Raw genomic sequence first — 25964 nt, 5'->3', positions numbered from 1 at the left:
CCACATCCTAAGTTACGATGAGCGATGATGGATGAGAGACCGTGAACTGGTGCTGTGGTTTGGGGAAGGCCTCGAAGGGGACTGGCAGTGGGTCCTGGGCGGTGGAGTATGGAAATGAGAACAGAAGGTATTGGTGAAGAGGGCATATATAGAATGAGGCGTGGTCCCACTCCTGAAATTCAGATGATATCGCCACTTAAGCCCACAGTGACAGATGTTATTGTAGCCAACCAGGCTTATTTGGCACAACTAAAAGAATCCACAAAGACCACAGGGTACAAAGTATCTTACATTTGTAACAGAGATCCTGTTAATAATCTAAAAATAATCCAAAGCAAAACATTCTGAATATGGAATCATTTCATTACAGGTACAACATCTTAAAGATGGTATATTGTGGAGAGAGAGAGAGAGAGAGAGAGATAGTTAATGGGTCTTTGTTTAAACATGTAGTTTTTTAAAGGTTTTTCATTTATTGTTTGAGTTAGGAAGAATTTAGATGGCTACATAAAAGAAAGGGCAAATGTAATCCCACCATTCTCCCCACTTCTATAATAACAAAAGCATCTTCATAAAAAGGCTCTACTGTAGCTAAAAGGTTTCCATTTCAGCTTTGTGCTCCTGCAGTTTTGGCACTGTACAAATATTCCAGGTGAAAAAGGAAAAAAGAAGGGGGACTGATCCCAACCCAGCAGAGGGCAGAAAGCTTCAGGTGAGGAAAACGTCTTCAAAGGGCGTCTTAACTCACAGCCTTTGATGCAAATCCAGGCGACTAAGACTGTGAACAAAGACACACAGACCTCCTTCTCTGGTCTCCTTCTTCTGTTGGTGACTTTTTACTTTGTTTCCTTCACATTAGCTCACTCCTCCATCACAACATTTACTGACTCGGATCTGCCGCTGTGGGCACTGTAAAAACATACATATGCCCTTTGTGGTAAACAACATGCCTTGACCATGTACATTCAGATTAACTTGATTTGGCGGATTTTGTCTGTTGTCCCTTAGTTGGTATACTCAATCTACTTGATCCTTTCATATTTAAAGAAAGAATAGAGATAATCTGACAGAAATAAAAGATGAGAAATCTGCTCTCTTGCTAGATACAGCTCAGCATCGGTTGAAGTTGGGTATACACCATGTTACCAACTAAAAGACAACCAATGTGAAAGCAACCAAAGCCTGCTGACCAATAGGACTGTGAAATGGTGCACTGCTCAATTTGACAAAACAATCTTAAATGATATAAATGAAAGAAATCAAAATCAAATGTTGGAGATTGCAACAAAGAAGAAAATTGAGTTAAGTTTTGTTTTTATGAGTTATCTATATCGCCACCAATACCTGATCTAGTTTACTGAGCCAGGATTGGATGGATATTAATTCTAAATATCGAGTTGGTGTCTTCCCAGAAATAACACCAATTTGTCTTGGCTTTGAATAAGTAGTATTGTTGTGCAGCCTACATGCGCCAAAGAGTATATATTACCCGAGTTTCTTGGCTCCGTGTAGCACAGCAAGGCATGCAATTAACTTACGAGTCTGATAAAATCTCACAGTGTGTAGGTGCCTAAAGAACGGGATCTGGGGAGCTGGGGTCTGCCCAAAGATGACAAGCCCCAATAGAAAATCTTGTATTTCGGGAGCGCATATTCCACTGTAAACTAAAAATCCTGCTCCAGCATTGAGCAGCATGTTTCAAACCGAGCGAGCCAAGCCCATACACTTGTTTTACTGTAATTACACAAGGCATTTTACAGACTTCACACTAATCAAATGTCTTCGGATACACACAAATGGAAAACAAAAGTATGGCACTGCTGAAGTGCAGTACTGTAAGCCACAGACTGTATGGTGCTGAAACTCATATCCAGACTTTTAATTAAGCAACTTCAGAAGAGCCAGCCACCCATCCATAACCCTGGAGCCAGTACACACACTGGAATACTGAGATGAGTGTGGTAGAAGAAAACCTCCAGTCTTGAATGCCCCTACAGCCAATAACAACACTGAGGAGTCACAAAGACATGCATTTTGCTTTGTTTGGTTTTATTAGATAAAATAATGCTGAGGTGATGTCTCAGAGCTGATAAACTTCACATGTTTCGGTTTCCAACAATAAGGAAGAGCTTTTTATTAAGAGCTCTGACAGTAGCAACACCAGCATATTTAGCATCTACAACTCGCAGTTATTACATAAGGAACGTCTAATTGAAGCCGAGAGAAAACTGGAGAGTGATGGCAAATCTTTTTATTTCCTTTCGCTGCTCTGACACAACTTCCCCTCTCTGTTCTCTCATCCGTCTGTCTCCCTCAGCGTGCGGCACTCTGGGGCTTGTTAGCAACAGTGTCAGTGATTAAAGACTGCAGGTAATTAGATACACATGACACCATTCTGACTGACTGGCTAAATGAAGAGCTGCAGCGTCTACAGGCAGATTCTGCTCCAGTGCTTCCCCACTTTTGCTTTCTAACTAGTAATTTTGATAAATGGCATGCAAAACATTTAAGATTCTGCTGTTAAAATGAAACTTCATTCTCATCGGAGATGCAATTAGAGAACTGTTTCTAGCACCTAAACTACCCAGAGAAGTGTAAAAAAACAAAAAATAGTCCCCTTATTATCAGTTTACTAATCCTTATTAATCCTAGCTATACCATTAATTTAAAAAAAATACCATTTTTAATACATTTCTGTTAAGAATAGGTTTTGGATTAAATTTAGGATTTTATAGTCTTTGATGAATCTACACGACTCCTAATGTTGCTACAACTTAATGAGCGACACTGCTACTGTGTGGAGGTTTGACTTATCTTTCTCTGTGGGGTTTCAGAGTGGTAGAGAAGCTTTCTCGCTAACCGAACACAAACTGAGGACCAGTTGGTCAATATGAAGTCCGTATGCTGAAAAGCCTCAGCTCAGCTGGGGGCTGGGTGAATGATTGGCCGGTTGGCTGTCGGCCAATGAAACAAGCAACCAATAAGCACACAACTCTGTCAAAGTTAAAAATAATGATGACATTTCAATTTAAATAGTTTGACATTTTGAGAAATACGTTTATATGCTGGTGGCAAATTAGATGAGCAGATCAATACCACTCTCATTATCCTCCTTGTCTCTGCAATGCATTAAATGCAGAGAAAGATGGCCTGAGAATATTTGACCGACTTACTCGTGTGCAAACACTCCAGCCAGATCACACCGAATTTCCCGCAGTTACCGTCCCTTCGTAACTGAAGTGACCGGTGGTTTTAATTCAGAAAGTGGAAAAAGAGACTACATGTCAAAATACCCGAAGATGTTAAGCCTGAAAAAGGTTCGACAGCTAGCAGAGATGCGCTCCCTCTGTCCTCTTTTCAGGACCTGTGTACTTGCAGGAAATCAGCCAGCTCCTGCTGAATAACCCATGAATTAAATGCTTCGTACAGAGCCATAATACTTTTTGTCTGCACTGCCTCATCGCTCACTCCTGCCTCTCCCTCATGTCTGCCACCTGTCAGTTTGTCTGACTGACTTATGTCTTGCTTTTCCTCTTTTCATTATACCCCCAGCAATACTTCACCCAAACCCCTGTCCTCATCTTCCCTCCACGTATTTAAATTCCTCCTCCTTTGACACCTTCTCAGACTGTTGCAATGTTTTCTTTCAATTCTTGTTTCAAACTTTTCTTCCTTCCCACTATTTTGGTCTGTTTGATCGTTACTTATTATTAATTTCCCTCCAGTCTCACCCACATTTTCCTCTCTGTGAGCCTGTAAAGTCTTGGCAGCTGTGCCACAAATCTGTGAGAGACTAGAGCTACGCTCATCAGACAGAAAATTATAGATATAAATACCTCACAGAAATGAAGAAAAAGCACTTCAAATGTTAATTTTTTTTAAATTGCTATTCACTCAGTCTGAATGTAAGATTATCAAACTAACTGTTGCACTGAAACTTTGAACAAACATGTTTTTTCTAATATTTCACTACATTTTGATTAAAAAAACCACATGTTTGTCAAGTCTGCCAGAAATCGATGCCAACTTTAAAACTTCAGTGTTACTTATAGACCTAGTTTTGTTTAAAGTATATAGTAAGACAGATAATATATTTAATTTTCAAATAACATTTTGTTGTGATTGCTTTAGTTGTTAAAACCACTAAACTGGCAATATGATAACAGCAAGAAAACCATCCAGTTTGAATGTTGCTTGTCATTCCCATACATATCGCACTCTTCCACTTTCTGCAGCTGTAGTACTATAAAGCACACTCTCTTCAGTTTTAAGATTTTGTTTAGAACATAATAAAAATAATCTGATTTTTAGCTTCCACAGGAAAGCTACAATTTGAGAACTGACGTTTCAGCAAATTTATCCCAAGGCCACGCAATGCTCAGAAAATTGTAAAAAATAAAAAATAATAAAAAGAGCTACAGCTCTACAGGCCCATTAGCATGAAAAATGTTAAGGTTCATGACTGTACAAGACTTAACAAGTAAGACTTGTTTGGAAGGATTGCCAGGCGAAAGTCTCTTCTTCCAAAAAGGAAATGGCAACATGGTCTAGGTTTGCAAAGCAGGACTCGAATAAACCAAAACACTTCTTAAACAATGTCGTAGGACATACAAGAGTGGAGATGTCCCATTGTTTGGCAAAAACCAAATACAGTATATCAGCACAAACACCTTGTACTCTCAAGCAGAGGGGTGATGATTTGGGCTTGTTTTGCAGCCAAGGGACATGGACACCTTGCAGTCATTGAGTTGTCCATGAACTCTCTTGTATACCAAATTATTCTATAGTCAAATGTGAAGCCATTTGTCCAAGAGCTAAAGCTTGGTGCAAATTATGTCTTGAAAACTATCCCAAGCACACCCCAGGAATCAAGCTGTTGCAATGGCCCAGGAAAAGTCCAGACCTCAACCTGAGTGAAATTTGGTGGTGGGATCTTAAGCAGGGCAATGTAAAAGACTTCAGGTTATTGCTGCGACATGTGGTTCTGCAATCTACATACTGTCACTTTACCATAGCAACACAAATGTCATGGTAAATGTAGCTTTTTAACATACTAAAAATCATTAAAGGGTGTCTCTAAACCTAAACCAAAATTACTTTCTAACCCAAGTCCAACCAAAGAACCTGTAAAAATGTAAAACTGAAAACTTGTCTCATGCTTAAGAGTCAAGATTACTCAAGAACAAAAAGGTATCAAGAACAATATGGAAAGAAGTTTATAGCTCAAATTTGTCGAACAAGCCATTGGAGAATGAGTTACAAACATCCATCTTGATATATGCTTTATTAAGAACACATACAGTTGTGGTCAGAAGTTTATATATAGTTTATGGGCATGAATGTCTTGGAGATTTGGGTCTTTTACTGGTTTCTTTGAACTCTTGGATGTCTCTGTCCCTTCACAAATTGCACCTCAACCAGATTCTTTTGTAGCCATCAATAAGCTTCTGGCATAATTCTGACTGGATGTGTGATCACTCTTCTTGTAAGATGTTCATTTAATTTGGTGCCCTGCTGCGATCCTCAATTGGATAAGAGGAAGGAAGAAACTAAGGATGGATGGATGGATTTCTTGCACTGACCTAGCTTTTAAGCATTGCCCATAAACTTTCAATAGGGTTTCGGTCAGGGCTTTGAGAAGACCATTACAGAAGCTCAATGTTAGGTTGCTTTATCAATCCCCAAAACCATTTTTATTGTGCATTTGGGATCATTTTCCTGTTGGAACACCCAACTGTGTCCTAGCAGTTGATCTGAGATAAAGCTGGAAAATTTGGAGGTGATCATTATTCCATCCACTTTGTGAATTGTACCAGTAACCCTGCAACAAGACAGCTCCAAAACACCACAGGTACAGTGTTGTTAGGTCTGAAAGCCTCACCTTTATTCCTTCTGACATACCTCGTGTCATTGTGTCCGGATAGCTCAATCTTTATCTTATGTGTCCATAAAGCTTTTCTCCACATTTTCAGGAACTGGGGCTTTCTTCTTTGTCAACATCCAACAACCAGTCTATGGCCACATAAAAACCCAGCATCACTCTATGCAGTGACGCTGGTGTTCCAGCAGTTTCTAGTTCATGTCTATCTTGAGGCTTGGTGGTCTCTGGTCTATTCCTAAACATCCTAATCACTTTCCTCAGGTGACACTTTGGGTCTTCTTCCAGACCTTGGCAAAGTGGTTACACATTCAAAGAATTTGGATTTAAGTACAACTGTTTGAGATGATGCTCCTGGAATCTCCTTGTGTAAATGCTACAGTTCTCCTTAGATCTTCACTGAGTTCCTCAGACTTCCCCATTGGTCTAAATTTTGATCCATCCAATGAGTGCTGTCAAAAATTTTTTTTTGCAAAGATGGAAAGTTTGCAAAGAGGAAAGACCAGTTTTAATCGATTATGATGACTAATGAGAAGTTGATAGGCCTTAAGCATGCAAAGTAAAAAGACACTGTAGGACCTTCAGCACCACTTATTAAAATCCTATGTGAGACTTAATTAGAAAATTAATTAATCAGGGATCAATATGGGACCTGTTCTGCAAGGATCGGCAATTCATGTCAATAAAAACGTAATCTTAATATTTATAATTGCAGTAGATTGTCCAAGTGTCCCTAATGAAGTGCTTTATGAAGTAGCAGTGAAATGAATAATACAACCAATCATCTCTTATCACATACAAACACTGAGGTATTCATGAAATGGTGATCATGCTTTTTCTTTGACTTGATTCCCGTTAAAACTGAACGCTGAGCACAAATCATTTAAAATAGTGTGTTTTTAATTCATAGGAGAAAAAAAAGTCTTATTAGCTGGCAGATGGTCTGCTGATTTACCAAATCGCTAACAAGCAAATTCAGCTTTCACGAAGGTTGAAGTGTCAGTGTCAGGTTCCCCAAATGAGCTTGATTTCTATTCAGCTACAATGACAGAAAAAGTAGCGAAGAGACAGAAAATTTAGAATAGATCCACAGGTGGTCTGACAGGAGGAGGTGATGTGCAACGCCAGGGAAAACTAGGTTCTCCAAGCAAAATACCAACAAAATGAAGAAGTCACTTTAATTAATGCAACTATGTTTGGCCACACTGAGCAGCTGCACCCTTCTATTTGCTTTAAGCTGTAATGTTGTAATTCTGTCTAGCCTTGACAGCACAGATAAACAAGCCTCCCTAAACTCCTTCTGCTTTCTGTCTTTATGTCAAACACTGTGATAATTAGCAGATGGCTGATGAGTCACGAGGCGAGAAAAAAAACAACAACCCTAAAACAGCTAAATGCTGAGAGCACATACACAAAACTCCTCCATGTTTCACTAGTTTATGTATCCAAGCGTCAAAGTGTCATGAAAGAGGTTTTTTCCTTAATTAAATCAGGTGACGTGCCCATGGTTTTATCTACACAGGTGCTGTCATTTACAATGTCTGATTAAACTTCTCCTGAGCGGTCGAAGAGCTTGAAGAAGGACAAAGAAAGATGAGTGTACATGCTGTTCTGCACACATTCCTGACACTTCTACAGTCTTTTAAGGTTTTTACATAATTCACGATCAAACACCCAACAATAGAAAATAAACCTAAATGACAACTAGGTCTGTGCCATATCATATTCTCTAATGTAATACTGGTATACATTTTTAGGTGATATATAAAAATGTCATAATGCAATATCATTGCTATAGCAACACCGTGCATTTAAGTTTCCAATGCACTTAACAACGATTCAAGCCCAGCAATGTCTGACAGCAAGAGATGTCAGCCTCCAATGATGATTCAGTACCTAAAAAGATAGCAACCTCTAACAAAGCACAGCAGTTTTTACAAATGTGCAAGAAAATAGTTCCTGATAAAAATGGAAACAACAAAAATGTTTTCATCACTATCAAGTACAACCAGGCTTCAAAAGAGGAGATACGAGTAGCCCAAATGTAAACAAATGATTCCACCATGTGCTAGCACTCGCTAGGTGCATTTACTACTTGCAATTGCTATTTGCACTCCATATTTTAAGAAGGGCAAAGAAAACATGGAAATCATGATGTGGTTGCATGGTGGCAAAAGAGGGATTTAAAGGGCTGGTTAAAAAAATTTGACCCAATGTCCAGCTGGTAGAAGGTAAGGTATGAGGTAGAAAATATTTTTTTCTGTGGGCAATTTAGAATCACCAGTTAACCTGACCATACTAAGTGCATGTCCTTGGACTGTGGGAAGAAGTCTGAGTATTCAGGGATGCAGACATGCATGCAGACAAAGGCAGAATATGTAAACTCCACAGAGAAAGGCCTTGGCCAAATGGTGGATTCAAACCCAGTACCTCCTTGATATGAGGCTAACAGTGCTAACCACCGTGCTGCCTCCTACTACCAATGCAGAATGTATACAGCAGGAATCACTGCGATGTCTGGGAGTTTTTGTGCCATTTAGTGTTTAGTTAGCAAGTGTTTGCAGTGCCTGATTCGCAAATTACCGTTGACCACAGCAATCTGCTAGGAACCGAAGCAATCACAAGGAGGTTTTGTTCAGGTCGCACCCTCCTCTGCCAGCTAGCCAGAGAATACACATTGTTCCCAAGCGACCAGGGGCTGCCGGGTGGTCATGAATCGGTCTCTGTGTGACTGAAGCTTATAAACTCATTTGATGAGCTGGTTAAGCAAAACATTGGGAATCAGTCAACTCAACCAAGACCTTAAGTTCTGAAAATGATCAAACATTCTTAAAGCATTTTATTAAATATTAAATGACATGTTCTGAATGGTTCCGGCTTCACAGTGTGCACTATAATTGGATGGATGGACTGATTGTGTCTTACCACTGGTTCACTGTGTGTTCATTAATTCACCAGAAAAAAACAACAACAGGTTCCAACAAGTGAGTTTCGTATAAACTAGATTTTAACCCTCTCGAGGCAGGCGTTGCCGATTTGCAACAGTTAAAAACTAACAACCTGATTACCCCACATACATATTTTATGAGTTTCTTTTACTCAGAAGTACCACTGCAGGACTTGGTTGTGCATTAGCAACAGAAAGTTTAATTTGAGCCTGAGAGGGTTAAATGAGGGTCTCTCAGAAACAAAAGTCAGAAGATGAAGGCCTAGTTCTAGTTAATATTCAACTTCAATGGTGCAGAGACCAAAGTACAGAAATGTCGTCAATCTCTGTTTTAACTGTATTATAACTATGATATTTAGGGTAAGGACCAGGTTTAAGAAAAATAGAGTTGACTGTGTAATCTAACTGCTTTGTTTCTATAACACAGTTCCAGGATTTCATCAAACCTACAGTTAATCAAACAAGAAGGTAAAAGGTAAATCATGGAGGTTAAAAATATGTTTGAATACATGTTTGTTTTTTGTTTTGTTTTTTTGTTTTTTTTTTACAAATTTCAAGTTTAATTAACTTGTGTATTAAATTAGTTGACTCCTCCCCCCCCCTGTGCTACAAATCGAAATGTCATTAAGTGAGCAAATACAGACAATACCTGATTAAAACAGCGTCCCTGGGTTACTATTTCATAACATTTCTATTTCACAGTCTAAACTGCAGCAGTCTGATGGCATATTAAAGGTGCTGCTGCAAGTGCAAAAAAGTGAACTAAGAGCTGTCAAATGATGTAACTATTTCAGAGCCTTATTGGCTGCTGAAACACTCCACCGACTGCATAACAATGCCTGTGTGTCAGCCCTGATAATGCCACACACACACTTACTCACACACACATAAATAAACAGCACTTCTAAACAGGCTTACGCATACTGATGCACACATGCTCATATTATACATTAACAAACACAAAAGTTACTCACTAGTGCTTGTATTTACCGTAGATTTGGATGCATAAAACATAACACACACGTGCACACACACACACTACCCAGCTTGTAGCAACTTCTGCAGCTTGGGGGCAGAGATACCAGCTGTGAACTCTGCACTATGAATTTAAAGACAGAATACAGCAAATTGAAGCTCAATTACTGCCATGTTGCGAGACATATGATCCATATTCCCTCAGTCCTCTCCTTATTCACTTTTCTCTGCTCCTCTTCTTTTTAGACTCTGCCCCCCGCCTCTCCTTATGTCAATTTCTCTGTCCCTGCACCTTCTTTTGTAATCCAACAGTTTCCTCCTTTCTCCATTAGCATCTCTCTTCTCTCACACTTGTTAAAACAGTTCCCTGTTCTTCTCGCAGGAGAGAGGAGGAAGGCTAAAAATAGCTGTTCCTGAGCTTACTGTTTTTTTGTCTCTAACCTGTATTCCATACATCAGATAACATTTATCCTGAACAACAACCACTCAACATCTTTGTTCCCGACTCTTCTCTGGTACTGCAGCAACTTCCCCAACACCCCCCCACTTCTGCCTCTTTACAGACATTTGCAGAGTGTGTGTGTGTTTGGAGCTGCAACATCACAAAGTTGCCGCAGACTGTTTGTGATGGAAAAATAGCTGCTAAATGGCTAAAACAATTTCTGTGCTCAGGATAAAATCAGTGTTAACTGCAAATGTAAACATGCGTTAAATGCCGCTCTGTATCAGAGCAGTTGGTAATTAAGCAGTGCGAGCATTTAAAATGTTGACAGCTGATGCCACAGGCAAAACTGTTTCTGACACCAGAAATCATGGCAGTTAACACCAATCTATACATAAATAAACGGATATGCTAGGGTGAAGACAAATGAATAATCGGCTCAGATGACAGAGAAACCCCCCACTTCCCTCCCACACATACACACACATATACTGGAAGAGCAAATGGCCATCTGGCTGCTATTAAAAGCTAAACTTTTTATGCTGTTTCCTCATTAGTTCAATTCTTTTTGCCAACAACACAGCGATAGGATAAAACGGGCATGGAAGAAGGGGATGAGATACATAAAACAGAAAAAGAAGAGATCAAAATGAAGAGGAAGAAAGCAGTGCATGTGATGCCACAGGGCATAAACAAACTGCTCACTGGCAAAGCTACACAGTAAAATAAACTTCCCCTCAGAAAGCGCTTTAATATCCCAAAATGCTAAAAATATTGCTGCAGCTCAGACAGCAGGCAGACAGGGTTTGCCACTTTCCTGGTGTACAAAAGGCTTCAGACCGAGAAAATCTCAAGGCGCTGTTGTGTGAGCAGGACAAAATAATTCAGGAACAGGTTGTTCCCACTATCAGTTCAATCCATTTTTGTTCACCCCGGGAACAAAACTGCTGATGCAAACTATTTGAAAATAAGATAGAGTGGACAGCAGCATTTTTGAGGTCATACAATGGATATTTCATTGCTTCTTGACTTTCATTGCAACAAAAACAATGAGTAGAATCCTGAATTGAAATCTGTAGGGAAATTCAATAAAATGTAACTTTCAATGAGAAAAAAAAACTTTTTAAATATTATTTGGGGGGAAAGTCAGCAAACATTTTAAGCAGTTTTAATCAGAACTCAGTGGTGCTTATTTAGTTTATACTTCAAAATCCCTTCTTAAATAAGATGACTGCCAAATGGTAAGAGAAGGACTTTGTTATAACTGGTACAGTCAAAGGAATCAAAAATGCAGGGAAGTCGACAAATATTGCATGCTATATGTAAGACAATAAGTCAGGTTATGTTAATGGCATAATTCCACTTACCATCTTTGTCAGCTCTTCTGAAAATCTGTGAACAGAAAGCAAAACAATGACGTCAGTAAGAGTAATTGTGTCTGCAGTAATTTGCATGAGGATAAACAGGAACACTGGACCATTTCAATTCTAAACTATTTGCGAGTCAATGCAACAAATCAATTAAAAAACAATTTCTAAACTATGGTATTCAGTGGAAGCATTACACACAAAAGAGAACAGGGCCCAGTACTGAACCCTGAGGAATGCACTGGAATTTTCCTGAAAATTACTGAAATTGCTTTAAATGAATATCAAGGTCGAGGTCGTTGTGAATCCAGAAAACTAATTTCTGGTCAATAAATCATACAACAATGATGATGAAGGTCCATAAATATTTTTATTTTAAAAAAATTATGAAGAAAGGAAATAAATCATTATTTTCATTGTAACAACATTTTGAACAAAATCTGTTTTTTGGCCAGTCTTCAGTGCCGTAATCTACATGCAAAAGATAAGACTGGGACCATGATTTCCATTTGTTCAGCTAGTGAACAGATAACATTACACGAGTCTGGAAAAAATGAATGAAAACCAAAACTCTGCTGAATTGTGGAAACATAAGCAAAAGCAGTTATTCTAAAGTGAGTAAGTGAGCTGCTCTCTCTGCAGCAGAACAGAATCCAGACGGCGAATAACTGGTAATAGAAATAATCAGTCTACCAGTCAGTGTTTTGACTTTTACTTCCAGCACGGCCATTATAAGAGAGCTCTGCAGGCCATACACTGAATCCACACAAAGGCTGGATCTGGCACGCAAACACACTTTGAAATAAAACGTGTCTAAAGCCAGATAAGGTGCAGTGGTGTGCGATAAGGGTTTGTTAAGAGCCGCAGAAGTGAAAAGTTTATTAGTGCGTAAGAAGATGAAAACATGCAGACACCACAAAACGAAGTCACTGATCTGTAGCTGATTGATGATTACTTGCTGTGTGTTTGTGCATCACAGTCAGCTAATTTATAGCTTGAGTGAAAGCTCCTTTCCCTATGTCAGGACTGGTACTCTCATCAGCGTTTCAGAGTGCGATATGAAGCGATCATACTGAGGAGTGCCAGAATTCAGCACAGCGACGAATTGAAAAACACAGAGGGAGATGCGGTGAGGGAGGCACAAACAATGAAATAGGGCAGGCAAGACAGAAAAGAAGAAGACATTATTATTAATTCTGACAGTGAGAAACATAACCAAATTTTTAAGGCACGTTTTGTTAGAAACTATAACTACTAAAACATACGGAAGGAAAGGAAACTGATTCTGTAGGAGGAAAGTGCTTTTACTGGGAGAATAGGGACTCATTTTCAAAGGTATCCACATTGGCTGAGAGAGACAAGAAAAGATAGATGTTAAAAGGACCTGTTATGTTCATTTCCAGCTTCATATCTTTATTCTTGACTCTGCAGTAGTCGCAACTGCATGCACAATTGGGTTTTTTTTTAATCCTCTTTTTAAAAATTTAATTCTAGCCTAAAGCTCCCGTGTTCAAACACTCACTAAAATAAAATGAATGACTTTCTTTTGAATGGCTGCCCCTCACAGCAAGATTTATATCCCTCAAATGAACAAATCGGGGATGGAAGCTCTCACTGATATCATATGGATATCATATATCTAGATATATGGAGTAGAAAAAACTGAGTTTTCAGGGAGATCTGAAGCCTGGCTTTTGGATTACAGTCATTAGTTGCCCATAATCTGACCTCGTGATTTGAAATTTTGTCCATGTTTAATCTTAACTTACACCATGCATTATGTGGATGGGTTTTGAATGTGTGAAGTAGGCATATTTCTTTTAATCACATTTGAGAACAGACCTGCAGAAATATTTATAAATGTCCTTCTGCAATAACCTTTGCAACTGCCAGGAAAGTTCTAGACTTACTTCATACTTTCTCCAATAACGCTTTATGTAAATGTCAAAAGAAAAATTTCACTGTTTAAATCAGAATGTATTAAAATGGATGAGCAACCATTTTGATTTCTTCATGGTCTGGCTATTTTTGAAGCAAAAAATGACAGCCGTTCTCTGTTTCCTGGTGCTATAATGCGAGGATTTTATGCTTTTCCTTATCCTATTTAGCATATTTTCTCACATTAGCTAGAAAATTATAAATGTTAATCAATCCATTAAATGATTTGTAGACTTAGTGGAACAAATAATGAGTTTACAGTTAGTTGCAGCCTTAATTTTAAAGGAAACTAAATAGTGTGATCAATAATCATGAATGCAATTTGAAAACTTGAGAAAAGGTCCCACTTTTTAGTGCATAAACTGGAATATAGATTATTGCACCTACAAGCATGAGGAGAACATAAACTCTAAATAAGTGGTGCATTCACACAGCATTTGCAGCCATCTCAACAGGCCAAAGAGAAAATCATTAACTGCTGAGAGGAGTGGCGTTCCAAATGACAAGCTGCTCTGCATTGTTCTGCTTTCCGGCTGCACCCTGGGGTGCACTCAACTCCACAGAAAAGGAGCCAACTCTGGAGCTACTGGAAACAAACAAGCTTGGAGAGGAGGCAAAGTGTTGCGATGAAGAGGCGGTGTGTGCGTGCGCGTTTGTGTGTTTTTGTAAAGAGTCGTAACAGAAACACAGAGTGAGAAGAAAACGAGCGACAGCAGAGGAGAGAAGATCCGGCAAAATAGAAAAAGAAGACAGAGGCAGAGGAGAGTGTTGCATCCATCTCTAACCTTATTAAGAATGTATGTTTCTGGGAAGGGGGGGAGGGCAAGAATGATATGGAGGAAATTAGGTGAGGAGAGAAGGGAAGGAAAAGGAAGAGACAAAGGATGAAAGGAATTTAATGAATAGCGAGAAAGGTACAGTGGGGTTAAGATGCAGACGAAGACTTGAACAGTAAAGGAAAAACAAGCAGGCTGAGGATCTAATGAGGGAAGCGCTGCCCGCAGGCACATGCGCACGTGCAGAGCAATCACTCAAACCTCTTGGTCTCGACTTGTTCACCACAATAATAACGCTGGAGTCAATAATATTGGAAAATGAAGAAACGATTAAGATTTCAAAGTTGAAGCCGTTGCAGAGGGCTCAAGAGAAAATTCCAGAATGAGTTCACAGCTGATATCAGGAAGTCAGCCACTCTGAGAGAGTATGGCACATTTCTAACAGGGAGTGAGAGGGTAAAAAAACACCGCAAAAAATGAAGCAATCCAACAGGACCTTTAATCAGAAAATGAAATATGAACACATACATGCATATACAATGAAAACGAAGCTCTCCTCAAATATAGATATGACTGCAGCACAGTTTTTTGTTTGCTTGTTCACTTACAAACACTTTTACTGTAACATCTGTCTTAGCGGACAGTTGCTTGGCTCAAAGACGCAGCAAACTAGGTTACACCCCTCACAACATCCTTTACACACAAACACAGACAGAATGAGTTTACTAGGGTACTAGGATACATTGGTGTACTGGTCTTGATCATAATTAGTTTTCCATGGACCCCTTTCTTTACCACCCTATCAGATTATTTAGGTCTGGGTCAGGATTTTGCAGAAGCTGAACTACTTTCTCTCTTTTTTTTTACCCTAATAAAGCAGCATCATCAGATCTCCTGGGGAAACATTTACAGCCGCCAACATGAAAAGTAACCCAATAGTATTGATGAGTTGACCCAAATCAGCACTGCGCTAAGTGCCACTTTTAATGCAGGAAGGCTGCTCAGTTATTAGCTGTCTGATAACAGAAATGTATTACATCGGGAGTGAGAATACTAAGCAGTGGCTGTAGGGAATGGATCAATAACAATATGGTAGTAAGACTTTCTCATGAATAATTAAATAGCAGTCATAAAATTGGTGTGAGCGTAGCTACTGCACGTTGGACTGACAGTAAAGCCAGGAGTAAAAGTAAAGCTGCCTCTCTACTATAAATGCATGACTTTTATTGGTGATGAAGAGGTGAACAAAGACGCATAAGAGAATATTGCTTAATAAGATGCAATAAAAGTGAATTTTTTGGATGGGTCATTCAGGAAAGATATGGAAACTGAGCTCAGCGCGTTGAGGTTGCTCCCGGGCTTCCACATTCATCACCAAAGTGTCAAATCTTCCGCCTACTCTACCAAGCCACGAGTATCTGCGCGTAAGTGCGCACTGCACCGGTCCGTACGCGCTGGATGTCTTCATCCCCAGCACCCACCCGCCCTGCACCCGCCAAACCGGTGCATTTCCATACTCACATCCAAAATAACGGAGATGCCTCTCCGCGGTTCCGGAGCGAAGAACTGCTCCTGAGCCACGGCCACCTCCTCCTTACTGGAGGCGTACTCCCGGCTGGAGATGTTCTTGTTGTCGCTCATTTTGGTGACGATCCAGCGGACGAGCCCGTCGATTCCACCGGGCTGGGCGCCGCTGTTTCCGGACTGCGCTGCCGTTGCGGACTCGCTGTCCTGACCGGCTACGGGGTTCGGCTGCTCGCGGCTTTCTTGGGCTCGAAGTTTGGCTTGTTCTTTGTTCAGCAGTTTGTGGACTCCGTCCCTACAGTAGCGCGCTGCCTGCTCACACATCCTTTTGCTGCGGAGCGCTCATGCTGCGCTCTATGGGGGAGAGAGAACCCCCACCCCAGCTCCCCTCTTACATCACAGCACCCACCCCAAATCACATCCACCCACCCTACAGAGCTACCCTATCTACCCATACGTGCTTGTAGGCGCTGATATTTAACAGCTTTGGAGATTTAAGTCAGTTTATTGCACTTTTTTTATTTTAGTGTTATTATCAACGCTTTCATATTTACAAGTGCCAAAATGTCTCGCCTCCAGTGCTAATACTTTTCTTACTACAGTGTAAAAACACGGGACTATTTTTCATGGTGTTGTAAAATAGCAAAGTTGCAGATCACTTTGAAGTATCTGAATCTGACTGGAGATCGTGGCAGTTTATTCCTTCCACAGTGACAACAGGAGGTGTGGGCCACCAGTCATGTGTGGCAATGGGTGGATCAGAGGATTTTCCTCATGGAGTAAAAAGGAGTCATTAGCGGATCAGTGTTATGTGACAGCTCTAACCTTTGGTAATGAGCGACTCCCCCAGCTTTGCCCTTTCCGCTGTACTGTTGTCTTCCCCGTAATGTACCATGTGTTTAACAGCACGCAGGGCAGTCTGGATGAATTCAGTCACAATGCAAAGTTAACAAACAGGTTAACGCGATTACCACAAGGAAGTAAAGTCAGGTATGTTGTACATCTTGCCCCATCGCTGGAACATAAGAAAGGGTCAATCACTTGACACGATTGCCCCCATGTGGTAAGAAATGTGCAGTGACGTGCGTGGGCAAGTTTTATATGCAGGATGTATTGAGTTAATTATTAAATATTAACCAACAGATTTGTGACAGCTAATTATTTAAATCACACAAATACACAACACATTCTGGCAATTAAATGAGTAACATTCTACAGAAAAATAACAAAACATATGAACATCCAGAAATGAAGGCCTAATTTCTTAAGTGCATTCATGTTTACATCTATAGTCAATCTCTCTGCATGTGCACATGTCTCTTAGATAACTTAATACCCTTCAGATAATAAACCCATGAGTAGGGCCTCCTGTGGCCCTCAGGGTGCCGACTGGAGATGATCAAGCTGCCTGACCATGGTCCTGGAGGCACGATCTGATATCCTCGTGTTGGTGTTGTTCCCAGATCATCATACTAAAGGTTGTTCCAGGATCAACATTGCAAGTGACCAATCAGAATGTTGTGATGTCATACTTTTGCGACTTCGGGAAAAACCGGCGTAAAACAAAAAACTGTACTTAAGCTGCGAGAAACCGCCTTTGTCCGCCGATCAACGGACCCTAACCCTGACCCTAACCCTAACCCTTTAATAAACGCTAAGCAGAATTGATATTGTCCTTGCAACATTGGAATTTCATAAATGCACAAATGGATTGGTGCGCAAAAGAATAACGTCACAATAATGTGATTGGTCACTTGCAATGTTGAACCTGGCACAACATTTTCATGATGATCTGGGAACAACACCAACACAAGGATATCAGATCATCCGGTCCTGGAGAGCCGTCTGGAGGAACCTCAAATGACACCAGGATTTTTTGGGTCTCTTCGGATTGAATGTTGCGACCTCTTTTGACAGTCAAATGGGAGTTGTCAACCTAGACATGAGCAGGGTTCAAGTTACATCAAATCTGAATAAGAGACGTGTAAATGAAACATAGATTGAATCGAAACATTTTATAGATGCTGAAGATGTGAAAGCTGCATCTAAGACAAGCAAGAGTACAATTTGTTTAAACATAAGCCAGGTTGCACCACTCTGCACACTGCAATCTGTTCTAGGCTAAATTTAAATCATCTTGCTGTGTAGGCAATGCTGGCAATGAACCCGGTGTAAATATTTAAAGGAAATAAGCCATAGTAAAGCATCCCTATTTTTAATAAGTGTATTGGCTGCCTGCAGGCTGTTTGTTTTAGAAGGTTGTAACCATCTTCAGCTTTGTTGATAAGACATTTTTAACTTTCACTCTTTGTTCCGATTGTCTTACAGTGCCGACTTTTGTAAATTCTACTTGCTCTTTACCAGAAGAGAGAACATGGTGGTCTGCAGGAACACATTCTTGAAGGGGATAATGACGTTCCCAGTGGCTTTGATGCTGAACGGGCTTTGAGGTTTGGGTGGGGAGACAGAACCCTTGTAGGGGAAAGATGTATTCACCACCAATTACTGAAGACAGCCTTAGCTGGCCTCTCATTTACCCCAGCTGATAAGGCTCGAAACAGACCTCCATGCTGGCCTTTGAGCCTGAAGGGAAAACTGGTAATGCGCTGGCATTCTTGTCTACAATAAAGGCCGGACGGTCAGTCTGTAGGACAGAGATAACACAAGGTGTTTCCATGAGAGCAAGTAAATCAACTTTTTGTGTTGACGAATTACAGAGAGCAGATAACAAGGAAGCCTCGGTGATGAATGCTGACACTGACCACATGTACAGTACTGTTGCTCGAATAAATGTACAGAAAGGGAAGAAAGGGCTATTGTTTTTCCACTTTTTACCTTGCAGCAGTACTCGGTTGTGAAGCGTGAGTAGTTGTTAAACATTACAGTGACAGACTGGCTGCTGCCCAAGTATTGAAGTCTACAGATTGCTCTGGTGGTGGGGGCAGAGCTCTGAGTCGAAGTTGCCCAGCTCATTGCTGAACAAAGTTAGACGGGCAGTAGACTCACCTGGATGCAGAGGCATGTAATGAACAGTCAAAAAAACCTGTAAAGAAAAGACACACACATTATGCCCATAAGAGTCACACAGTTTTTTTCAATGTGATGGCAGATGTACTCATTATCTACCTTGGACTGTCCTGGCACACTGGGCTGAAGTTGGACGATGATGCCACGACATTTGCACTCAGTAGTAAGACAGGCTGTCTGGGTCAGAGGGTTCTCTACTTCAATAGTGGCCAAGGGCACCTGACGAACAGGTGTCCCCAGCTTGTTGGTCGACAGGACTCCTGGAGATGTTGCCTTTGAAGATAACGAGGTAGAACAAATACTCACCTGTCTCATCATTAATGAATGTCACCCAAGGATGAAGATAAAAGGATGATGTGAGAACAAGGCTAAAAAAAAATAGTTATCCAAGTCTGGATGTGTATGCTTGAGTGAACCTTGGTGTTATACTGTCGCTCTGTGTATGTTAAAAAAAACAAAAACAAAAACAAAAAAAAAGTCTCGTAGTCCCTCTTAGCATGGGCAGGGACATCAATAAACTTGATTTCCTTGAGGGACACTGTAGCATCTGGCTTGTCAGGCTTCACTGTCTCTAGACGTACAAGGAACCTGAGAACACAGATGAGGACACTCATGGCTCTGTTATACATCTGTTGCATAATTTGCCAGGAACTATGGATTTCTATATTAGCACCGAAAAAGCTTTGCTTAACTGGGATCATTTCCTACACTTTACTTTTTACTTTCTGCAAGAAAATTTCAACATGTAAAATTTTGTGCGTTCATCTCAGTTTAGACAACACAGTTGAAACTAGTTGGTGATTTAGCTGCTAAGGAGAGAGATATCACTTAAGAGCAGCTCAAGTGTATATAGTTCCCGACTAAGTGTTTACCCCTGTTGCCTAGAGAGCCAGTTGTGCACAGGGAGCAACACTGTGTGGTGAGTTTTAGCAGGTAGGTCATGCACAATAGTGTTCTCTGCCACAGGAGGATCGGCAGCTCCTTGCAAGGTGTACAGCACGCCTGTCCCATCGGGAAAGGCAAAAAAGGCAGATCCCTGAGGCAAGAGAAAGGATAAACAGAGACTAATTAAATTGTTATAGTTACATAGATAGTGTTATTATCTGTAACCTTTTTGATATTAAAAAGTATTAAATATACCCAGTTTTTCAAATAAATGATAGATTCTATTTATATGATGGCTCTTCTACCTGGTGTGTTTTTTCCAGGAGCAGTCACAGTCATAGATTGGTAGAACTCCAATGCTTGCCCTCAATGACAGGTTTGATGGTGCAACACTGGATTGTGGGGTTGAGGACAGACAGGGTCTGTGTGTGGGAGCACTTACATTACAAGTAGTATTTGATATGTGAAGATAAACTTTCAAGGTCATTATATCATCTTGCTACATTGGATGTTGTCGGGGAGAGAAATCTGATCAAGCGTAGGGTTTTAACTCAAACACAGAAATTAATCTTTGCATTTATGATAAAATCAGATTACCTGTAACTCATTCTCAAGATAACATAATATGAGAAATTCCCTAAAGCTTTTTCTCAGAAGTACTCAGCTAATTGAAACTGACTAATAGTTTTTACAAATCTTTTAATCTGTCAGCAGCTGCTGCCTGTTCCAAATGAGCCGAATCAATGTCTCTCATTACCTTTTGCTGGCCTCTAACCAGGCCCATTCCTACAATGAGTCAAGGAGTCACAGTGCTGACAAGGCACCTTTTAGATTTTATTCCCTCTGGAAAAGACTCAAAATCAATACCCAGATAACTAATCTTTTAGCTTTGTTGAGCGTAAAAAGCTTTCAGTTATGCTGTTGTATCTGTGATACATTCAAAATAAAATCATCATCAACTTAAAACAGCAAATATGTTATTGTTATCATCATATTAGTCAACACTGTCCTTTTCCCTTTGGCACAAATACAGTGCAGAATGGTGAAAAAAAGAGTCAAACCTCTTTGCTAGTGGAGGCCGCGATGCAGGAGCCAGTGACAGTGAAGGTGACAGGCGAAGAAGAACCTCCACAAAGCAACTAAAATTCTCATATTTTGGGCCATTACTCAGCTCCACAGAGGCAAAAGTCGCTTGGAAAGGGAACCTCCATTCCTGGACAGATATATCCTTAACTCTGCAGGAAAATCCTCTGTTTTCCACTTAAACCTGTTAAGGAAAAAGCAAACAGGCAGCAATAGATGCAGCTATAATATGTGAAGCATTGTGATAACTGCAGTAATACAATATTGATGTTTCTGAGTGAAGATGCGTTTGTCACTGCTGTCTAATCTTACTGGGCACCAGTGTCACCAGTATTCATCGTAACATTCTTCTTCCTGATCTGGGAACGTTGGGACTACAGCTCCAAAGTAGCTCTCTTCTAGCTGGACTTTGACATCCTGGTAGTTTTACATGAAATAAATTAAGACTATATGATATACAGAGCTAACATTCTTGCTTATAATATAGCATATGGTATATATAGAAAGTCCTACTTTGTTATAGTATTACTGTCAATATTCAGAATTCATTAGAACTTTTCTGTTTCTGTTTTAAAGGAACTGTGTAAAAACGTACTCCCGATTAGACTTTCGACTACATGATTACAGTATCCAGGGCTGGACTGGGACAAAAAAATCAGCCCGGGCATTTTGACTAGTGACCGGCCCACCATGGTATTATAGGAAAAGCCATAAAACCTTTATAATAAACTTAAACCTACACCATCCTCCCTATTCTGGTATTCTAAACAGTACTTAGCAAAAATATAAAACAACCTAATTTATAATTACATATACCTAACTAATAGGGTTGCCAACTCCCAGCAAAAAAAGAAAAGAATAAAAATAGGGAACCACTCCTCCACCCTCTGCCTCTAGATGCTTAATTGACAAAACCGATTTTAATTTAATGCACGTATAAAACAAATGCACAGAAATCTATTATTTTTCTCCAGTAATTAAATAGATTCAACATCTTTCTTCAACAGAATTGCAGACTTCATAGATGGTACCTTCCCAAAGGAAAGAATGCTATAACTTATAAGGTATGTACTAGACTTAATATTTACTGAATACAATAATGGATTTCTATACACTTTACATCAGATGAAAACTTTGGTTGTAAGATTCAGATAATTATTTATTAAAAGTGAGACATTTTAAATAAGAATAAGAAAGAAAAGTATTTCTTTGTGCCCCCCCCCCAGGTGTCTTTGTCTCTCAGAAACAGATCATAACTTCCCTTCAACTCATTCATGTCACCTAAAAGGTAAACCTGTTTCTCCATCACCTGTTCAGCTCTGATGATTCAGTAAGGACATCTCCTGGTTTCATCTTCATGTTTCCCTCTCACCACATATACAAACGGATATCATGACCAGCAGCTTTACAGCTGTGGCTCCAGCAAACATCAGCTGTACTAGAAATTAATATTAAATAAATTCTAACAACAGCTGATCAAGCTTAAAAGTGCTGCTGTTGTTTAGCGACATCCGCCGGTTTCCTCTTTCTGGCGCAGAGAGAAAAGCCAATCAGCTGATCATTGATCAGTTTCATGATTGAATTAGCAACTTTCTAGCTGAAGTCGTACGTGACAAAGCGCGTTCCTTTTCACCTCAACTTTTAAGTTCGACTCTGGGCTGTAATTGGTCCATCCCAGAGTCGATCATGACCAACTGGCCAATCCACCACTATTCATTTAAACCGTTAAAAAAAAAGAAAAGAAATAAAACCCCATCAACCCATAAAAACAAAAAAATCACGAGCAGCCCACCGTGCAAATGCCCGATGGCCAGTCCAGCCCTGACAGTATCTGTATTTAACAGGCTACCTGGCAGGAACCTTGGATGGTCAGCAGGGGGTGCAGGAGTCCTACAAACTTCAGCTCAGCAGTGAAGGGAGGAACGCGCTGATGAGGTGAGAAATGAATCTGAACAGCACATGACCCCTGCTCAACTTCAGCGGCAGTTCACCTGCTGGACTGAAATATACATCCTGGAAGACAGGGTGACATTAAGTGTTGCTTTAGTGTCCCACTGTTTATGTGTGCATTGTCTGTGTTGTCTGTTTGCATACCTTTTTATTAACTGGTTTATCTGTGCTGAGCATCAGGGTGCACGAAGGCTACCAGAACCACCTGTTTTTCCCTCTTTTGACCCATTTTCAGAGGACCCAGTTTCACCTTCTTTTGCCTTGGATCCTCAGCAAAATATGAAGTCAAATGGAGAGGCTCAACAGAACATAATTTAGACGGTGAGGAAGGAGAAATCTAAAAGTACGACATCAATACAGTGATCCCGTGGAAAGCTTGATGGTATTAAAACTGTATGTTTCAGGTTACGCTTCATTCATATAAATCTATGTTACAATATTACCCCAAAACTCTCCTCTTAATCCAGTTTCATTAGTGGTGCATATTCAACCAACGTTACTTACTATTGCACTCATGTAGTCTTTCTCCCCTTGATCTCGATGCCTTGGCCAAGTATGTCCACCTGTTTCGTGACACAGCTGTCTAAGGTGAAGGAGCGTTTCATGATACTGACGTGGCTCACATATCTCCATTAAACCACCAGCCGACAAAACATCTGGCTGGAAGTTCATCTGACGGACGTCGGTGTTCTTGAACTGGCACTGGGGGCTGAGGAGTGGGAAGGCCAGAAAGTTAGTTTTAGACTGTCAAAATTTTTGAGCTCATGTATTGTTAATACAGCAAAAACTGAAACCGTTAATTACAACATTAATTAATTGGGATAAGAAACAGAAAATTGAAAGACTCTATTGTTTCTGGATCCTCCAGGTGACGTAGATTCCCTGTTGTGGGAAGCTTGGAACAAGATTATGTGACAAGTAGCTGCAGCCACTGTGAAGTGCATCGAACATCAATTATTCAGTTACTGGAATAAAAATGTGAACGTGCATATGTTCCATTTTAACCACTATCCAAATATCATGCATTGTGTTTGCTGCCCTCTATGAAAAGAATTAAAGACCAGGAGTCGGTCCAGTCAGAAAAGGTTACCAGCTAACAAGCCAGGCAAGAGTGTGAAAACAGCAGCATTTTGAAGAGCCTTTGCTTGAAGAACCTTTAAACTCTTTAACTGTATAATTTAATGAATGAATTGTCAAAAAGTGCTAATTTGAAAGTACCTAAAAACATATTTTTGGTCCTTTTTTGCTTTGTTTGGTTGCTTGTTTTTTTTTAATTAAACTGTCACAGTGAACTGCTAAATTTGAATTGACTGACACTGAAACAGGGGACAAACAAAGACTGGACACACCTGGTGTGCCTTTCATCTGTGCTCCTTAACATAAGAGTTGCCGGCTCCATACCAGGACAATAAAAGAAGTACTTCCCAAAACTGAACTTGGTAAAGGAGAATTTAAGACTGGGTACTATAGCCTTTTATATCAAAGGTAAATGTTGGCGCATGCTTCACCTAATGAGATAAACCAAGAGAGGGATGTGCATTACAAAGAACTGCTTAGAAAGAATAATTTGAAATTGTCACAAGTGACAGGTTCAAACTGTTTACAGCTCAGCAAATCAGAAAAGAAATCATTCAAAACTTAGTCCTACTAGATAATCTATTTTTAAGGTCTCACTGGAATATGGTAACGATTACAATAAAAATGATCACCTGAAGTGTAAGGTGTTTTCCTTTTTATTTTTTTCAATAGGTAACTAAGGGTATACAATACAATACAATACAATTTTATTTATATAGCACATTTAAAAAACCACAGGTATGCCAAAGTGCTTCACAGAATGAGTTAAGAGCAATAACAAATACAAATATAAAGCACAAAATACAAATAAAATATACTAACAGGTGGGTGACATAACTAACCAATAATACACCAGGCATAGTAGTGCCTGGTGTATTATTGTGATGTTACTGGGTATACTCCAGTAACATCACACTCTGCCAGTATGAAATTTTATTTTGGACTAAATAAATGTTGTTGTTCCTTTAAAGCACATTACCTCAGTAAAAGCAAATGCTCTGGTGAAAAAAAATAGCAATGACTGCAGCTGCTTCCCAGCCTCAATGCTAGCTTGTTGTGGTTTTGTAACCAACTACTGCTGCAGTGGAACTGTTAGTTCTAAGTTCACTTCTATAATGAATCTTGAAAACTTGGACACCAGAAAATTAAAAGTTTAAAAAGGCAGATTGCTCTGAAATCCCCACCTGTGAACACACAGGGTGTGTCATGTGACTGTCATGTTTTAAGTTTGCATTTAAAGGAAGCTGACTATAAATGTGGCTATGTGCTCATTTCCTTTGTTTCATTACAGTGTGCTGACCTTCCCAAAGTCCAGAGTTTCTTGGTGGTTGGGGACAATGTTTTTGAGGCCCCCCTCATAGTGAAACAATGTGACTTTTCTTCACCCTCACATATCCTTCACAGGAAGGTGTGAAGGACACTACTAATGGCAACCTGCACCAAAAAATTCACAACAAAATGCTATGAGGGAGAAAACAAAGCTATCTGTATATATGAAAGTATTTAAATCTAATTAGGTTCAACCTGTCTGTTGGGGGGCCATGTGCCAGCCATGGGCCACAAAACACAAACTGATGAAGGAACCACAGAGAAATGCAGGGGGTCTTCCTCTCCATTCACAAGACTGACGGTCTATTCCACTTTTTGTCCTTCACAAGCACATGAGCACAATTCAAAATAACCTACAGAGTTCAATAGAATCACTCTTCAAAATAAATGTAACTAATAAAAGTAAAATAAGAAAATACTAGGAAAGCACACTGATCCCTGCATAAAATAAGGTTTCGATTTATTATGTCTATATGTGTGTGCGGGGCTCAACTATATTTACCAACAAGCAGTTCCCCAAAGTCAAGGTGAGGTCTGCCGAGGTAGGTGAGTGGTTCTCTAGCAGTGCCCACACACTGGAAGGGAACAGACAGTGATGGGTTCTCAGTCACAAAAGTCCAGAATGACTCCACTGCATCCAGCTGCTCAGCAACATATTCAAAACACATCTGCAGACAAGGACAAAGCAGAAAATCATACATGACTATTGCTTCAAGAAAAAGATGAGGAAGAGGTGTGAGACGAATAAAGATGAAGAAGAGCAGAG

The 25964-nt window shown here is 40.0% G+C and overlaps 2 protein-coding genes across 3 annotated transcripts in view; both read right to left on the bottom strand.

Moving 5' to 3' along the window:
• necab2 (N-terminal EF-hand calcium binding protein 2) overlaps nucleotides 1-16242 on the bottom strand; it is a 136412-nt gene extending 120170 nt beyond the window's left edge. Inside the window, exons 1-2 of one of the 2 annotated variants that reach the window (XM_006797408.3) lie at nucleotides 15845-16242; nucleotides 11610-11634 (exon numbers count right to left, since the gene is read on the bottom strand). In XM_006797408.3, the coding sequence (XP_006797471.1) occupies nucleotides 11610-11634; nucleotides 15845-16171 (352 nt within the window). In that variant the 5' untranslated portion in view covers nucleotides 16172-16242. The remainder of the gene's footprint in view (nucleotides 1-11609; nucleotides 11635-15844) is intronic. The other variant, XM_006797407.3, reaches the window with a different exon arrangement.
• An 863-nt stretch (nucleotides 16243-17105) lies between these two features.
• The window catches only part of hydin (HYDIN axonemal central pair apparatus protein), a 61079-nt gene continuing 52220 nt past the window's right edge, over nucleotides 17106-25964 (bottom strand). The window contains 26 exon segments of the mRNA XM_087842727.1: nucleotides 17106-17267; nucleotides 17690-17783; nucleotides 18209-18307; nucleotides 18309-18491; nucleotides 18683-18753; nucleotides 18756-18803; nucleotides 18806-18890; nucleotides 18974-19150; nucleotides 19152-19206; nucleotides 19292-19462; nucleotides 19747-19910; nucleotides 20065-20181; nucleotides 20821-20888; nucleotides 20891-20960; nucleotides 20962-20989; nucleotides 20991-21026; nucleotides 21155-21213; nucleotides 21215-21259; nucleotides 22692-22810; nucleotides 22813-22855; nucleotides 22937-22982; nucleotides 22984-23073; nucleotides 23324-23386; nucleotides 23388-23501; nucleotides 24142-24261; nucleotides 24263-24300. Of these exon segments, the coding sequence (XP_087698853.1) occupies nucleotides 17140-17267; nucleotides 17690-17783; nucleotides 18209-18307; nucleotides 18309-18491; nucleotides 18683-18753; nucleotides 18756-18803; nucleotides 18806-18890; nucleotides 18974-19150; nucleotides 19152-19206; nucleotides 19292-19462; nucleotides 19747-19910; nucleotides 20065-20181; nucleotides 20821-20888; nucleotides 20891-20960; nucleotides 20962-20989; nucleotides 20991-21026; nucleotides 21155-21213; nucleotides 21215-21259; nucleotides 22692-22810; nucleotides 22813-22855; nucleotides 22937-22982; nucleotides 22984-23073; nucleotides 23324-23386; nucleotides 23388-23501; nucleotides 24142-24261; nucleotides 24263-24300 (2331 nt within the window). The 3' untranslated portion in view covers nucleotides 17106-17139.

The sequence above is a fragment of the Neolamprologus brichardi genome, chromosome 7 (assembly GCF_056152115.1).
Source record: "Neolamprologus brichardi isolate AB-2024 chromosome 7, ASM5615211v1, whole genome shotgun sequence".
In the NCBI taxonomy this organism is placed as follows: Eukaryota; Metazoa; Chordata; class Actinopteri; order Cichliformes; family Cichlidae; genus Neolamprologus; species Neolamprologus brichardi.
Note: the sequence above shows the minus strand (reverse complement) of the source record. Positions and strands in the feature narration are given on the sequence as shown.